At 44.6% G+C, this 18000-nt stretch overlaps 1 protein-coding gene across 1 annotated transcript in view; it reads left to right on the top strand.

The window, feature by feature from the left end:
- mccc2 (methylcrotonyl-CoA carboxylase subunit 2) overlaps positions 1-18000 on the top strand; it is a 124287-nt gene that overhangs the window by 91866 nt on the left and 14421 nt on the right. Inside the window, exon 15 of the mRNA XM_072281174.1 lies at positions 709-823. Coding sequence (XP_072137275.1) covers positions 709-823 — 115 coding nt within the window. The remainder of the gene's footprint in view (positions 1-708; positions 824-18000) is intronic.

The following is an 18000-nucleotide window of genomic DNA, read 5'->3' as shown; positions in this document are numbered from 1 at the left end:
CGGGGCACAGCCTCAGAGATGTAACCTTTTAGAACAGAGGTAAGGAGGAATTTTTTTAGCCAGGGAGTAGTGAATCTGTGAAATGCTCTGCCAAAGACTGCAGTGGAGGCCAAGTCCATGGCTATATTTAAGGCAGAAGTTGATCATTTCCTGATCGGTCAGGGATTAAAGAATCTGGCAAGAAGACAGGTGTATGGGGTTGAATGGGATCCAGGATCACCCCTGATGAAATGGTGCAGCAGATTCGATGGGCTGAATGGCCTAATTCTGCTCCTACGTCTTATGGTCTATATGTGGAATATGCTGCCAGTTGTGGGGGTAGAGGTGGATACAGTAGGGACATTTAAGAGACTTTGGTAGATGTGGATGACAGGAAAATGGAAGGTTATGTGAGAGGAAAGGGTCAGAATGATCTTCGAGCAAGATAAAAGGTTAGCACAATATCGTGGGCTGAAGGGCATGTACTGTGCTGTGTTTCAGGAAGAATAATGCCTTCTGAAATGTGAAGTTATATTTTTGAGCAGATGTGTTTATTTTGTTGTATTTATTAATGAACTTCATGAAAATGAAAAGGTTTGGGGGGCAGGCTGGAACAATTGGGATGAAAAGCTGGAACAGTTGGGATGAGCAGCTGCGATCAAAGGCCAAATGGCCTTTTCCTGCTCCAATTTGAAATCTTTATAATCAAGTTTTCTGTTTCCCCATCAGTCCAAGGTTCCTCTACATGTGGCCCAATGCTCGTATCTCAGTGATGGGTGGTGAACAAGCTGCGACTGTTTTAGCTACAATTACAAAAGACCAACGGGCGAGGGAAGGAAAGGAGGTTAGTATGAATATGTGGTCCTCTCATTTGGTGAAAGCTGATGTAAAACATGTGGCATAGTAGGCGACAGGTCAATAATTGTTCCAGTTAATTATGGAGAGGGTTCAAAGGGGGTTCACGGAAATGATTCCAAGATTGAACGGCTTGTCATATGAAGAGCGTTCGACTGCTCTGGGCCTGTATTCACTGGAATTCAGAAGAATGAGGGATGACCTGGTTGAATCCTGTCGAATGTTGAAAGGCCTTGATAGAGTGGATGTGAAGAGGATGTTTACTATGGTCGGAGAGTCTAAGACCAGAGGACACAGCCTCAGAATAGAGGGGTGTCCTTTTAGAATGGAGATGAGGAATTTCTTTAGTCAGAGAGCAGGGAGTCTGGAATTTGTTGCGACAGGTGGCTGTGGAGGACAATTCTTTACACATATGTAAGGCAGACGTTGGGAGATTCTTGATTGGTCAGGGGTTGAAGGGATTCCGGGAGAAGGCAGGAGACTGGGGCTAAGAGGGATAATGGATCAGCCATGATTAAATGGCACAGACTCGATGGGCCAAATGGCCCAATTCTGCTTCTATATCTTCTGGTCTTATGGTAACATGATATCTTTTGTTTGTTGTTCATTTTACGTCTGGTGAATCTACACTCCACCCACAACAGCTGTGAAATCCAGTGCCTATACAAGCATTCTGGTTTCTAGATTTGCAGCTGGCTTTGCAGTTGAGTGGGCTGTAACTTTCCCTGGGTCCTTGTCACATTCTGCACAAAATGAATATTAATAATTTAGTTATCAGATTGTAATATAGTTCGTAACTCATTCCTCTTTCTGATATATCTGTCCCTGGAAATGCTCCTGGTTTAGAAGTGTTCCTGGTTCTTTCTCTGGAAAGTTGTTTCCACTGGCAGGTCAGAGTCAGAATCAGAATCAGGTTTATTATTACTGGCATGTGATGTGAAATTTGTTAACTTAGCAGCAGCAGTTCAATGCAATACATAATCTAGCAGAGAAAAAATAAATAAAATAAAACATAATAAATAAACAAGTAAATCAGTTAGGTATATTGAATAGATTAGAAAATATGCAAAAACAGAAATACTGTATATTTTTTAAAAAAGCGAGGTAGTGTCCAAAGGTTTAATGTCCGTTTAGGAATTGGATGGCAGAGGAGAAGAAGCTGTTCCTGAATCGCTGAGTGTGTGCTTTCAGGCCTCTGTACCTCCTACCTGATGGTAACAGTGAGAAAGGGGCATGCCCTGGGTGCTGGAGGTTTTTAATAATGAACGCTGCCTTTCTGAGACATCCCTTCCTAAAGATGTCCTGGGTACTTTGTAGGCTAGTGCCCAAGATGGAGCCGACTAGATTTACAACCTTCTGCAGCTTCTTACAGTCCTGTGCAGTAGCCCCTCCATACCAGACAGTGATGCAGCCTGTCAGAATGCTCTCCACGGTACAACTAGAGAAGTTTTTGAGTATATTTGTTGACATGCCAAATCTCTTCAAACTCTGAATAAAGTATAACCGCTGTCTTGCCTTCTTTATAATTACATCGATATGTTGGGACCAGGTTAGATCCTCAGAGATCTTGACAGCGAGGAACTTGAAGCTGCTCACTCTCTCCACTTCTGATCCCTCTATGAGGATAGAACTAGGGGACATAGCCTTAAAATCTGGCGGAGGTGATTTAGGACGGAGATGAGGAGAAACTGCTTTTCCCAGAGAGTGCTGAATGTGTGGAATTCTCTGCACAATGAAGCAGTGGAAGCTACCTCAGTATAAATATTTCAGACAAGGTTGGATAGATTTTTGTATAGTAGGGGAATTAAGGGTTATGGGAAAAGGCAGGTGGGTGGAGGTGAGTCCATGGCCAGATCAGCCATGACAGGCCAGGTGGCCCACTCCTGCTCCTATTTCTTATGTTCTTATGCTTGTATTCTTACTGACTCTTTAAGGAATAGTTGTGAGCTATTATGTTTGTGAATGTGCTCTCACTCTATTTTGAGAAGTGTACCATGTGTGAAAATTGTTTTTAATCTGGAATCAAATCCAACACAATATGTACCAAGTAGTTCTTTTGAGAAGGGTAGCAACTATTTTTGTACAAAGGAATTTGAAGTTTAGAAGTAAAATGATCACTTCCAGCACACCTGTAAATAGGTGAGTCCTGCCTTACAAGTCAGTGAAATCCCCCTTACAAAATTCTGTCACGTCCCAACATTTGAGAAACAGATTAAAATTTAGTAAAGAAGGTAAATAAATAAATACAAAATTTATCTTTTCCATAAGACTGTAAGACCATAAGGCATAGAAGTAGAAATGCGACTCACATCAGCTCCACCATTCGATCATGGCTGGTTTCTTTTCTTGAGGTCTTTGCAGATTACGTTGCTTTATGTTACAGAACATCATAACAAGAACCGTTTTCTAGCAACAGAGTGCCACTGTGATGCAGGGTTGCCTGTATTTATTTTCAAATGAGTTGTTTCGACTTCAGGTGCAGAACAGTCCTGCCTTTGGCTGCACTGTTCCAGTGAAGGTGCAGTGCTGTAGACGGTGAACAGCTGTGCACTCATCAGTCTACATACAGTCAACTTAATGAAATCTCCCCTCTTCGTGTGTTTCATTTTGGATGAATGCTAATTAATATTTAACTAACGAAAATTGTCCAGATTTCAGTACTTCTATTTTTGGTTTGGTGTCATACCTTGTGCAAAAGACACAGTGAAATGTGTCATTTGTGTCAAATGTTCAGTTCTCTTACTTCTGACATTCCATGAGATTATTGTAGTCATGCTTCCTACCATTAGAATCCTGGGGGTCACCAGTGACCTGAGAGTGAACTGCACTATTCTCATGAAAACTGTGACTGCCTGACCAGATTGGAGACCAGACGTTACTGACACTGTTGAGCATATGATTCCACTGAGATACAACACTGGGCGGCACGGGAGGTCGTTCCTGCCTGTGGCCACCGAACTTGCAGCTCCTCCCATGGAGGGTCAGACACCCTGAGCCAATAGACTGGTCCTGGACTTATTTTCCATCTGGCATAGTTTGCATTTTGTTGTTTGATTGTTGGGGTTTCTTGTATTGCTATATTTACGCTCTATTCTTGATTGGTGCGGCTGTAACGAATCCAAATTTCCCTTGGGATTAATAAAGTATATCTATCTATCTATCTATATCCCAAAGACACATGTTAAGAGTGTGATTGAACACTGTCCTCCTGATTGCTCAGCACTATTTCTGACAAAAAAAACCTGTTTGATTGAGGCCCAGCCCATAAGGCCATAAGGCATAGTAGCAGAATTAGGCCATTTGGCCCATCAAGTCTGCTCCACCATTTCATCATGGCTGATTACCATCCCTCTCAACCCCATTCTCCTGTCTTCTCTCCATAAACTTTGACACCCTGATTAATCAAGAACCTGTCAACCTCTGCTTTAAATATAGACGATAGACAATAGGTGCAGGAGTAGGCTATTCGGCCCTTTGAGCCAGCACCGCCATTCACTGTGATCATGGCTGATCATCCACTATCAGTATCCAGTTCCTGCCTTATCCCCATAACCTTTGATTCCACTATCTTTAAGAACTCTATCCATCTCTTTCTTGAAAGCATCCAGAGACTTGGCCTCCACAGCCTTCTAGGGCAGAGCATTCAGCCTTCTAAATTCCAGAGTATACAAGCCCAGTCGCTCCAATCTTTCGACATATACACAATGACTTGCCCTGCAAAGCCATCTGTGGCAATGAATTCTACAGATTCACCACCCTCCTGCTAAAGAAATTAATCCTCATCTCTGTTCTAAATGGACGCCCCTCAATTCTGAGTCTGTGCCCTCTGGTCTTAGACTTACCAACTATAGGAAACATCCTCTCCATGTCCACTTTATGCAGACATTTCAATATTTGATAGGATGCAATGAGATCCCTCGTATTCTTCTAAACTCTGGAAAATTCTGGCCCAGAGTCTTCAAGTGCTCCTCATACATTAACCCTTTCATTCCTGGGATCATTCTCATGAACCTCCTCTGGACCGTCACCAAATCCAGCATATCTTTTCTTAGATAAGTGGCACAAAACTGCTCACAATACTTGAAGCACAGTCTGACCAATGCCTTATAAAGCCTCGGCATTACATCTTTGCTTTTGTATTCTATTGTTTGCAAAATGAATGCTAACATTGCATTTGTGTTCCCTACTACCGACTCAACCTGCAAATTACCATTTAGAGAATCCTGCACAAAAACTCCCAAGTCCCTTTGCACCTCTGATTTTTGAATCATCTTCCCATTTAGAAAATAATACACTCCATTGTTCCTTTTGCCGAAGTGCACAACTATGCCTTTCCATATATTATGTTCCATCTGCCACTTCTTTGCCCATTCCCCCAATCTCTCTAAGTCCTTCTGCAGACACCTGGCTTCCTCAACGCTATCCCAGGCCCCTCTTAGTATCATTTGCAAATTTGGTCACAAAGCCATCAATTCCTTCATCTATATTGTTGATATGCAACGTAAAAAGAAACCGTCCTAATACCAGCCCCTGTGGCACATTACTAGTTGCCACCAGCAGCCAACCAGAAAAGGATCCCTTTATTCTCACTCATATTTCATCTTTTCCTTTCTTATAACATTTTTAATTGCCTTTTGTTGGATTTTAAAAGCTTCCCAATCATCCAACCTCCCACTCACTTTTCCTACCTTATATGCCCTTCCTTTTGCTTTTATGCTGTCCCTAACTTCCCTTGTCAGCCACAGTTGTCTACCCCTGCCATTTGAGAACTTCTTCCTCTGTGGGACATATCTATTCTGTGCCTTGTGAATTATTCCCAGAAACTTCAGCCATCTCTACTCTGCCATCATCCCCACCAGCATCCTTCAATCCACCTGGGCAAGCTCCTCTCTCATGTCTCTGTAATTCCCTTTATTCAATCATGATACTGATACATGTGACTTATGCTTCTCCCTCTCAAACTCAATCGTGTTATGCTCACTGCCTCCTAAGGGTTCCTTTACAGTCAGCTCATAATAAGATCTGGGTAATGCACAACACCCAATCTAAGCTAGCCTTTCCTTGAGTAGAGTCAAACACAAGCTGCTCTAAAAAGCCATCTCGTAGGCATTCAACAAATTCCTTCTCTTGCAATCCAATACCAACCTGATTTTTCCAATCCTCTTGCATACTGAAGTCCCCCATTACAATTGTATCACTAACCTTATTACATGCCTTTTCCAGCTCCCTTTGCAATCTCAACCCTTATCTTGGCTGCTATTTGGAACCCTATATATGATTCCCATAATTTTTTTTACCCTTGCAGTTTCTGAACTCCATCCAGAAGATTCAACATTCTCTGACCCTGTCACCTCTTTCGAAAGACGTAATTCAATCTGGTACCAGCAGAGCCACACCACCGCCTATGTCCTCCCGCCGCCTAACCATGGCCTTCTTTCGGCCATAACTCAGAGATACCCACAACATCATACCAACCAATCTCTAATTGCACCACAAGCTCACTCTGTATCCCTTTCTGTCCTGAATATATCAACCTCTGCCTTAAATATACAAACAGACTTGGCCTCCAAAGCTGCCTGTGGCAAAGAATTCCAGAGATTCAACCTCTCTGGCTAAAGAAATTCTTTCTCATCTCCATTCTAAAAGGGTGCCCCTCTACTCTGAGGCTGTGTCTTCTGGTTTTAGACACTCCCACCAAAGGAAACATCCTCTCCACATCCACTCTATCAAGGCCTTTTACCATTCGATAGGTTTCAATGAGGTCACCCCTCATTCTTCTGAATTCTAGTGAATACAGGCCCAGAGCTATCAGATGCTATTCGTATGACATGCCATTCAATCCTGGAATCATTTTCACGAAGCTCCTTTGATCCCGCTACAGTTTCAGCTTCTGGCAGTTAGTCCTGACGAAGGGTCTCGGTCTGAAACGTCGACTGTACCTCTTCCTAGAGATGCTGCCTGGCCTGCTGCGTTCACCAGCAACTTTGATGTGTGTTGCTTGAATTTCCAGCATCTGCAGAATTCCTGTTGTTTGGGCTATGGGTAAGCCTAGATAGTTCTAAGTAAGGACATGTTCAACACAGCTTTGTGGGCCGAAGGGCCTGTATTGTGCTGTAGGTTTTCTATGTTTCTATATTTCTATCCTGTTGTACATACTGTTTATTATAAATTACTATAAATCGCACATTTAGATGGAGACATAATGTAAAGATTTTTACTCCTCATGTATGTGAAGGATGTAAGTAATAAAGTCAATTCAGTAAATAAGTAAGTCAATTGCAGTATGCGTATGTTGAGTAGGTTAAAAGATCGTGCTAAAACAGAAATAATATGTTAAAAAAGCAAGTTAGTGTTCATGGGTTCAATGTCCATTCAGCAATTGCATGACAGAGGGGAAGAAGCTGTTCCTGAATCGCTGAGTGTGTGCCTTCAGGCTTCTGTATCTCCTACCTGATGGTAACAGTGAGAAAAGGACATGCCCTGGGTGCTGGGGGTCCTTAATAATTGATGCTGCCTTTCTGAGTCACCGCTCCTTGAAGATGTGCTGGGTACTTTGTAGGCTAGTACCCAAGATGGAGCTGACCAGATTTACGACCCTCTGCAGCTTCTTTCGGTCCTGCGCAGTAGCCTCTCCATACCAGACAGTGATGCAGCCTGTCAGAATGCTCTCCATGGTACAACTACAGAAGTTTTTGAGTGTATTTGTTGACATGCCAAATCTCTTTAGACTCCTTATGAGGTATAGTCGCTGTCTTGCCTTCTTTATAGCTGCATCGATATGTTGGGACTAGGTTAGATCCTCCGAGATCTTGACACCCAGGAACTTGAAACTGTTCACTCTCTCCACTTCTGATCCCTCTATGAGGATTGGTATGTGTTCCCTCGTCTTACCCTTCCTGAAGTTCACAATCAGCTCTTTGGTTTTACTGACGTTGAGTGCCAGGTTGTTGCTGCGACACCCCTCTCACTGGTTGGCATATCTCACTCCTGTATGCCCTCTTGTCACCACCTGAGATTCTACCAACAATGGTTGTATCATCAGCAAATTTATAGATGGTATTTGAGCTATGCCTAGCCACACAGTCATGTGTATGTAGAGAGTAGAGCAGTGGGCTAAGCACTCACCCCTTAGGTGCACCAGTGTTGATCGTCAGGGAGGAGGAGATATTCAAAAATTTCAAAAGTACATTCAATGTCAGAGAAATGTGTACAATATACATCCTGACATGCTTTTTCTTCACAACTGTCCATGAAAATACAGGAGAGCCCCCAAAGAATGAATGACAGTTAAATGTTAGAACCCCAAAGTTCCCCCCAGCTCTCCCCCCCCGCCCCCGGCGTGTAAGCGGCAGCAAGCAATGACCTTCTCTCCCCCCACCGGCAAAGAAAAGCATCAGCACCCGCCACCAAGCACTCTGGCGTGCAGCAAAGCAACAGCAAAGTCACGGACTTGCTGTGCTCCAAAGACTACACATTTCACCTGGTATTCAATATACCCAGGCTCTCTCCCTCCCCCTAATAAGGGAAAAACAGATGTGTCCGTTTCACAACGAGCAGGGAGACTTAACAAACAACTTGCTGGTTTACGATGTTAAAGGCCGCCACCCTCATCCCCATGCTGAAGAAGTCTACAGTGTCCTGCCTCAACGACTACCATCCTGTTGCACTCACATACATAGAAACATAGAAAATAGGTGCAGAAGTAGGCCATTCGGCCCTTCGAGCCTGCGCCGCCATTCAGTATGATCATGGCTGATCATCCAACTCAGAACCCTGCACCAGCCTTCCCTCCATACCCCCTGATCCCTTTAGCCACAAGGGCCATATCGAACTCCCTCTTAAATATAGCCAATGAACTGGCCTCAACTGTTTCCTGTGGCAGAGAATTCCACAGATTCACCACTCTCTGTGTGAAGAAGTTTTTCCTAATCTCGGTCCTAAAAGGCTTCCCCTTTATCCTCAAACTGTGACCCCTCGTTCTGGACTTCCCCAACATCGGGAACAATCTTCCTGCATCTAGCCTGTCCAATCCCTTTAGGATTTTATACGTTTCAATCAGATCCCCCCTCAATCTTCTAAATTCCAACGAGTATAAGCCTAGTTCATCCAGTCTTTCATCATATGAAAGTCCTGCCATCCCAGGAATCAATCTGGTGAACCTTCTTTGTACTCCCTCTATGGCAAGGATGTCTTTCCTCAGATTAGGGGACCAAAACTGCACACAATACTCCAGGTGTGGTTTCACCAAGGCCTCGTACAACTGCAGTAGCACCTCCCTGCTCCTGTACTCGAATCCTCTTTCTATAAATGCCATGAAGTGTTTCGAGAGGCCGTCATGAGGCACATCAAGACCCTGCTGCCCCCCTCACTGGACCCCCTGCAGTTCACGTACCATCCCAACCGTTCAACAGACAACGCCATCGCCATCACCCTCCACCTGGCCCTCACCCACCCGGACAAAAAAGACACGTATGTTCGAATGCTGTTTAAAGACTTCAGTTCAGCATTCAACACTATCATTTCTCAGCACCTGATTGGAAAGCTGAAACTGCTGGGCCTGAACACCTCCCTCTGCAACTGGATCCTAGACTTCCTGACTGGGAGACCTCAGTCAGTCCAGATCAGGAGCAGCATCTCCAACACCATCACACTGAGTACGGGGGCCCCCCAGGGCTGTGTGCTCAGTCCACTGCTGTTCACTCTGCTGACCCACGACTGTGCTGCAACACACAGCTCAAACCACATCATCAAGTTCACCGATGACACGACCATGGTGGGTCTCATCAGCAAGAATGATGAGTCAGCATACAGAGGGGAGGTGCTGCGGCTAACAACTGGTGCAGAGCCAACAACCTGTCTCTGAATGTGAACAAAACAAAAGAGATGGTTGTTGACTTCAGGAGGACACGGAGCGACCACTCTCCACTGAACATCGAGGACTCCTCCATAGAGGTCGTTAAGAGCACCAAATTCCTTGGTGTCCATCTGGCAGAGAATCTCACCTGGTCCCTCAACACCAGCTCCATAGCCAAGAAAGCCCAGCAGTGTCTCTACTTTCTGCGAAGGCTGAGAAAAGTCCATCTCCCACCCCCCATCCTCACCACATTCTACAGAGGTTGTATTGAGAGCATCCTGAGCAGCTGCATCACTGCCTGGTTCGGGAATTGCACCATCTCGGATCGCAAGACCCTGCAGCGGATAGTGAGGTCAACTGAGAAGGTCATTGGGGTCTCTCTTCCCACCATTATAGACATTTACACCACAGGCTGCATCCGTAAAGCCAACAGCATTATGAAGGACCCCACGCCCCCCTCATACAAACTCTTCTCCCTCCTGCCATCTGGCAAAAGGCACCGAAGCATTCGGGCTGTCATGACCAGACTGTGCAACAGTTTCTTCCCCAAGTGAAGGAGTAAGGAATCTCGGAGAGAAGTCATTCTTTTTTACACTGCTCGGGGAAGAGAGGCTAGATTGCGTAGGCGTGTGACGTAGAGCGCCAAAGGTTTAAAAAAGACCACCATATACAGCGGGCAGCAGAGTGGGACGGCTTTGGCTCAACAGGCTTCGGCGAGAACAGGCAGAGGCCAGGGTAGGTTCCGGTAAGTTTTGTTTTGTTTGTTAAGAGTAGAGAGAATGCCAGGCAGGATGTTGGAATGCTCCTCTTGCAGGATGTGGGAAGTCAGAGAGACCTCCAGTGTCCCTGACAACGACACCTGCAAGAAGTGCATCCAGCTGCAGCTCCTAACAAACTGCATTTGGGAACTGGAGCAGGAGCTGGATGACCTGCGGATCATTTGGGGGAATGAGGAGATTATAGATAGTAGCTACAGGGAGGTAGTTACGCCAAAGGAGCAGAGGACAGGAAATTGGGTTACCGTCAGGCGAGGGAAGGGGAAAGGGCAGGTAGGGCAGGTAGAGCAGGGTTCCCTGTGGCCATTCCCCTCAACAACAAGTATACTGTTGGGGGGGATGCAGCCGGATCTCTGGCACTGGGTCTGGCTCTGCAGTGCAGAAGGGAGGGTGGAAGAAGAGCAGAGCGGTAGTGATAGGGGACTCGATAGTTAGAGGTACAGACAGGAGGTTCTGTGATCGTGACAGAGACTCCCAGATGGTTTGTTGCCTCCTCGGTGCCAGGGTCAGGGATGTCTCTGATCTTATGCGCAACATTCTGAAGTGGGAGGGTGATCAGCCAGATGTCATGGTACACATCGGTACCAATGACGTAGGAAGAAAGAGTGAAGAGGTCATAGAAACATAGAAACATAGAAAATAGGTGCAGGAGTAGGCCATTTGGCCCTTTGAGCCTGCACCGCCATTCAGTATGATCATGGCTGATCATCCAACTCAGAACCCTGCACCAGCCTTCCCTCCATACCCCCGATCCCTTTAGCCACAAGGGCCATGTCTAACTCCCTCTTAAATATAGCCAATGAACTGGCCTCAACTGTTTCCTGTGGCAGAGAATTCCACAGATTCACCACTCTCTGTGTGAAGAAGTTTTTCCTAATCTCGGTCCTAAAAGGCTTCCCCTTTATCCTCAAACTGTGACCCTGAAGAGTTCTGAAGAGTGAGTATAGAGAGCTTGGTTGGAAGTTAAAAAGCAGGACCTCGAAGGTGGTAATCTCAGGATTGCTACCTGTGCCACGTGCCAGTGAGGGCAGGAATAGGATGCTCTGGCGGATGAACACATGGCTGAGGAACTGGTGTAGGGGGCAGGGTTTCAGATTTCAGGATCATTGGGACTGTAATATTGATGTGACTCGGACACCGCTGTAGATTGAACAACCACGTTTATTCACCAGACTTCCACTTTTACTTCTCCACGTCCTGACGTCATACGCACTCTTGACACTACGAATACTTACACAATACATTACATCCCCCTTCTTAAGAGTTTTTTTTTACAACACTGTGAATTACCAAAACAATGCCTCTAAATATGCCCTTCTTACAGTGCAACAACCATGACATAAACTAAAAAAAACATCTTAACTTGTACTGTATTCTGCATTGTATCTTACAATACTAACAGCAGTGTATTTTCTTTTACTAACATAGACTAATAAACCTTTTATTTCACACCTTGGAACTTATGACACATGTGACTGTGCCTGAAACTGTGTGAGACTGTATGTAGGTCTAGTCTCTGTATCTAGCTGGAAGTTTGGCTTGTCTCCCAGACCGTGTGTGATACAACTGTGACTGTGCTTGTCCTTCATCCGTGTCAGTCTCTCGAGGGACCTCTGTGTCTTTGTGGCCTGCATCACTCTTGGTGTCGTTTGTTTCCATGTCTGTACATGTGGAAATGTCCTGTGCATCTGTACGTGGAAACTCCCTCTCGCCTGTCTTCAGCAGATGCTTCCCGTTCCTCCTGTAGACTCTTCCATCCGGCGTGCGAACTATGAAGGATCTTGGTTGCTGATGTCTGTTCACAACCACAGCTGGTTGCCAAGTGTTTCCTCTCTGTATTCTGACATTTTCACCTGTATGCAGATGTGGCAACTGTCTTGTATGTCTGTCATAGTAGCTCTTTTGCTTTATTTGCTTGTACTTTTGCTTGTCATATACTTGAGCATTACCTTCAGGAGTCAGTAGAGTTGTGGATGTTGGCAGTCTGGACTTCAGACGACGTCCCTTTACCAGCTGCGCGGGAGAGAACCTCACACCCTCAATCAGTGTGTTGCGGTATTCAAGCAGAGCAATGTAAGGGTCACCGTTGCTGCTTTGTGCCTTCTTGAGCATGTTCTTGACAGTTTGTACAGTTCTCTCTGCTTGTCCATTAGACTGAGTGTGCCCTGGACTGGAAGTAACATGTTGAAATTCCCAGCTTTCTGAGAACCCTCTGAACTTACCACTGGCATACTGTGGACCATTGTCACTAACGACAATATCTGGAGTACCATGTCTTGCGAATGTCGACTTCATTGCGGTAATGACAACTCGACTGGCCGCATCACTTAACTTGGTGATCTCCGGATATTTTGGATCGTAGTCCACACAAAGCAGATATTCTGCACCATTGTAATGAAAGAGATCTGTGCCAATCTTCTCCCATGGTCTTCCCGGTAGTAGGTGGGGAAGCAGAGACTCTCTTGGATGGCTGTTTTTTTTCATTACAGACAGCACACTGAGACACAATGTCCTCTATCTGAGTTCACTTGCCTGGATGGAAGAGTCTACAGGAGGAACAGGAAGCATCTGCTGAAGACAGGCAAGAGGGAGTTTCCATGTACAGATGCACAGGACACTTCCTGTCTCATTTGGTTTGGTACGATGAGTTTTGCCGTTTTGAACATTAGTCCTGATGCAGAGCTGATTTCCTCTTTAAGTGTCCAGTATTTCTGCATTTCCTTTGGAACATCTTTTCTTTCTCTTGGCCATCCATTCATTGTAATGTCTCTTAGCATTTGCATTTCAGGATCATCTGCAGTCGCTTTCCTGAACATCTTCAACTTCTCCTCAGAGATGGGTAGCTGAGGTGTAACCCAGTTGACCTCTAGCTCTCTTCCTAGCAACTCTTCCTTTTGCTCTTTGAGGTAAGCACGGCCTCTTTTCCTGGCTTATAGGTGACTGTGAGAGTGTACCTCTGTAGCCTGAGAAGCATCCTTTGCAGCCTCATAGGAGCTTGGTGGAGTGGCTTTTTGAAGATGCTCTCAAGTGGTTTGTGATCACTCTCAACCTGGATTTCTTCGCCATATACATATTGGTGGAACTTCTCACACCCATAAACTATGGCGAGTAATTCCTTCTCGATTTGAGCATATCGGCGTTGACAGTCCGTAAGTGCTCGTGATCCATATGCCACAGGCCTCCTATCCTGGTATAACAGCTCCTATTCCCTCCGAACTGGCATCCACAGATGTCGTCACCAGTTTATTGACATCATAGAACTTGAGTGCTGGTGCATTGGTAACCAACTGCTTCAATGTGTCAAAACTTTTCTTTTGTTCGTCTTCCCAATGCCATTCAGTGTTGCTCTCTAGTAGCTGTCGGAGTGGAGCGCTGACCTCTGATTAGTTGGGAATGAATTTGGCAAGATACTGTATCATGCCCATGAACCTCAATAGTTCTTGCTTGTCTTCGGGTGGTGTAGCTGTACACAGCTCTGACCTTTTCATCATCTGGTTTTAGCCCATCAGCACTGAGCACATGATCTATGTATTTGATCTCTGTAGTTCTGATCTTACATTTACTTTTGTTCAGTTTTAGGTTGTACTCACGTGCTCTCTCCAGGAGCTACCTCAGTCTCTGATCATGTTCCTCAATTGTATCACCCCATATCAGCAAATCATCGATGATGTTGACCACCCCGTCCAGGCCTTCAATCATTTGTGCCACGGATCTCTGGAATACCTCTGATGCAGAAGAAATCCCAAAGGGTAGACGCAGGAAACGATATTTCCTGATGGGTGTGTTGAAAGTGCATAATTTGGAACTTTCATCATCCAGCTTGATCTGCCAGAAACCTTGATTTGCGTCTAATACTGAAAAGTATTTTGCATTAGGCACGCGGGAGACAACTTCTTCAACTGTGAGCAGTGGATAGTGCTTTCTTTTGATGGCTTGGTTGAGATCTTGTGGATCCATGCAAATCCTCGTCTTTTTTTCTGTGACCACTGTCACTATACTATTCACCCAGTCGGTCGGCTCTATTTGTCTTGTTATGACTCCCATCTGTTCCATTCTGTGTAGCTCCTCCACGACTCGATCCCAGAGAGCTACTGGAATCTTTCTCAGGGCATGCACGACTGGTGCAATAGTTGCATCAATCTGGATATGGTGTTTCCCTGGTAAACATCCTAGTCCAGAAAACAAGTCATCAAAGTCTTTGAGAATGTCATTTTCTTTTTCAACACCATAGATTCGTTTCACCAGGCCTAGCTTTGTGCATGTTGCTTTGCCCAGTATTGCAGAAACATGTTGCTGTACTATTTCAAACTTGATCTTGTATTTTTGACCTTTGTACACACAGTTGAGTGCTTTTTTGCCCAGTGGTACCGTCTTGTGGCCGAAATATGTCACATTCCTCCTGTTTATTATCAGATCTTGAGTCCAATCATCTTCATCCTCCATCTCTGCTTTTCAATATTCTTGATGCATACCTCCTGTTCCACTTCAACCGTGCCAATGAACATGTCACTGTTACCCTCACTCTGTTCCACAGCATTCATTTTCCTTGGGTGCTCCTTTGATTTGCATATCTTTGCAAAGTGATTTCTTTTCTGGCATAACTTGCATGTCTGACCAAAGGCTAGGCATTTTCTGTATCCATGTTTATAACCACATTTGTTGCAGTTACCTTCCTTTTGATCATCCTGTGGAGCTGGCTTTGTCCTATTCTTGTCAGTTTTCACAGCTTTTATTTTGTGCACTTCAATCTCTTCATTGAGCATTTTAACCTGACTTGACGTGATCTCGCTGGCCTTTTCTAATGTAAGATCTGCCTCTCTAAGTAGCCTGCCTCTCACTTAATCATCCCATATGCCGCATACAATCCTGTCACGTATTAAAGAGTCATGCAGTTGTCCAAACTCACAGTCTTTTGCCTTGCTCTTCAAATCTGTTACATAGGCGTTTATGGTCTCTATTGGTCCTTGAGCCCTCGTGAAAAACTTGTGTCGGATGTACGGTAGGTTTTTTGTCAGTTTGCAGCAATCTTAAAACTTTTTCTTCAACACTTCAATTTTTTCTTGCTCATCATCTTGGAAGACAAACGTGTTGCAAACCTTGATTGCCTCTTCTCCCGCCCCACATGCAGAAACGTAGCACATTGCACTTTCTCCGTCTTTTCAGCTAGGCCACTAGCGGTGCAAAACAGCTCAAACTTCTAGATTCATATTTTCCAGCTCTCAGCAAGATTACCTTGTCGGCTTAAACTTGACGCTGGCTGTAACTGTGACATCTTTTACGTGTCTTCTCTTCCTTTTTTTTCCACGATTTCTTCTGACACCATGTAATATTGATGTGACTCGGACACCGCTGTAGATTGAACAACCACGTTTATTCACCAGACTTCCATTTTTACTTCTCCACGTCCTGACATCTTACACACTCTGACGCTATGAATACTCACACAATACATTACAGGGACCTCTTCTGGGGCAGGTGGGACCTGTACAAGAGAGACGGGTTACACCTGAACTACGAGGGGACCAATAACCTTTTAGGGAAGTTTGTTCGTGCTATTGGGGAGGGTTTAAACTAGATTTGCAGGGGGGTGGGAACCAGAGTGCCAGAGCAGCTAGTGGAGCAGGGGTGAAAATAAATTATGTTAAAAGTTCATGCAAAGTCACAAATAGAAGGGTTGTGTGTGGTGGTAATAATCTTCTGAGGTCTGTCTATTTCAATGCAAGGAGTATTGTGGGAAGGCTGACGAGCTGAGAGCATGGATTGACACATGGAATTACGACATTATAGCCATTAGTGAAACTTGGCTACAGGAGGGGCAGGACTGGCAGCTTAATGTTCCAGGGTTCCGATGTTTCAGACGTGATAGAGGCAGAGGAATGAAGGGTGGTGGGGTGGCATTGCTAGTCAGGGAAAATGTTACAGCAGTGCTCAGGCAGGACAGCTTAGAGGGCTTGTCTACCGAGGCCATATGGGTGGAGCTGAGAAACAGGAAAGGTATGACCACATTAATGGGGTTGTATTATAGACCACCCAATAGTCAGCAAGAATTGGAGGAGCAAATCTGCAGAGAGATAGCAGACAACTGCAGGAAACATAAAGTTGTGATTTTAATTTTCCACATATTGATAGGGACTCCCATACTGTTAAAGGTCTAGACAGGTTAGAGTTTGTAAAATATGTTCAGGAAAGTTTTCTAAATCAATATATAGAGGTACCAACTACAGAGGATGCAATATTAGATCTCCCATTAGGAAATGAGTTAGGACAGGTGACAGAAGTGTGTGTGGGGGAACACTTTTGTTCCAGTGACCATAACACCATTAGTTTGAACTTGATCATGGACAAGGATAGATCTGGTCCTCGGGTTGAAGTTCTAAACTGGAAAAAGGCCAAATTTGAAGAAATGAGAAAGGATCTAAAAAGCGTGGATTGGGACAGGTTGTTCTCTGGCAAGGATGTGATTGGTAAGTGGGAGGCCTTCAAAGGAGAAACTTTGAGAGTGCAGAGTTTGTATGTTCCTGTCAGGATTAAAGGCAAAGTGAATAAGAATAAGGAACCTTGGTTCTCAAGGGATATTGGAGCTCTGATAAAGAAGAAGAGAGAGATGTATAACATGTATAGGAAACAGACAGCAAATAAGGTGTTTGAGGAGTATAAAAAGTGCAAAAAAATACTTAAGAAAGTAATCAGGAGGGCTAAAAGAAGACATGAGGTTGCTTTGGCAGTCAGGGTGAAGGATAATCCAAAGAGCTTCTACAGATATATTAAGAGCAGAAGGACAGTAAGGGATAAAATTGTCCTCTTGAAGATAAGAGTGGTCGGCTGTGTATGGAACCAAAAGAAATGGGGGAGATATTAAATGGTTTTTTTGCGTCTGTATTTACTAAGGAAACTGGCGTGGAGTCAATGGAAATAAGGCAAACAAGTAGTGAGGTCATGGAACCTATACAGATTGAAGAGGAGGAGGTGCTTGCTATCTTGAGGCAAATCAGAGTAGATAAATCCCCAGGATCTGACAGGGTTTTCATTCGGACCTTGAAGGAGACTAGTGTTGAAATTGCAGGGGCCCTGGCAGATATATTTAAAATGTTGGTATCTACGAGTGAGGTGCCAGAGGATTGGAGGATAGCTCATGTTGTTCCGTTGTTTAAAAAAGGCTCTAAAAGTAATCTGGGGAATTATAGGCCGGTAAATTTGACGTCGGTAGTAGGTAAATTATTGGAAGGAGTACTAAGAGATAGGATCTACAAGTATTCGGATAGACAGGGACTTATTAGGGAGAGTCAACTTGGCTTTGTGCGTGGTAGGTCATGTTTAACAAATCTATTAGAGTTTTTTGAGGCGTTTACCATGAAAGTAGATGAAGGGAAGGCAGTGGATGTTGTCTACATGGACTTCAGTAAGGCCTTTGACAAGGTCCCGCATGGGAGGTTAGTTAGGAAGATTCAGTCACTAGGTATGAACAAGTGAGCAAGTGCAGCAGGCAGTGAAGAAGGCTAATGGAATGTTGGCCTTTATTACAAAGGGAATTGAGTA

Source organism: Mobula birostris, chromosome 17, assembly GCF_030028105.1.
Source record: "Mobula birostris isolate sMobBir1 chromosome 17, sMobBir1.hap1, whole genome shotgun sequence".
Taxonomy (NCBI): Eukaryota; Metazoa; Chordata; class Chondrichthyes; order Myliobatiformes; family Myliobatidae; genus Mobula; species Mobula birostris.
This window is presented reverse-complemented; position numbering and strand designations above follow the sequence as displayed.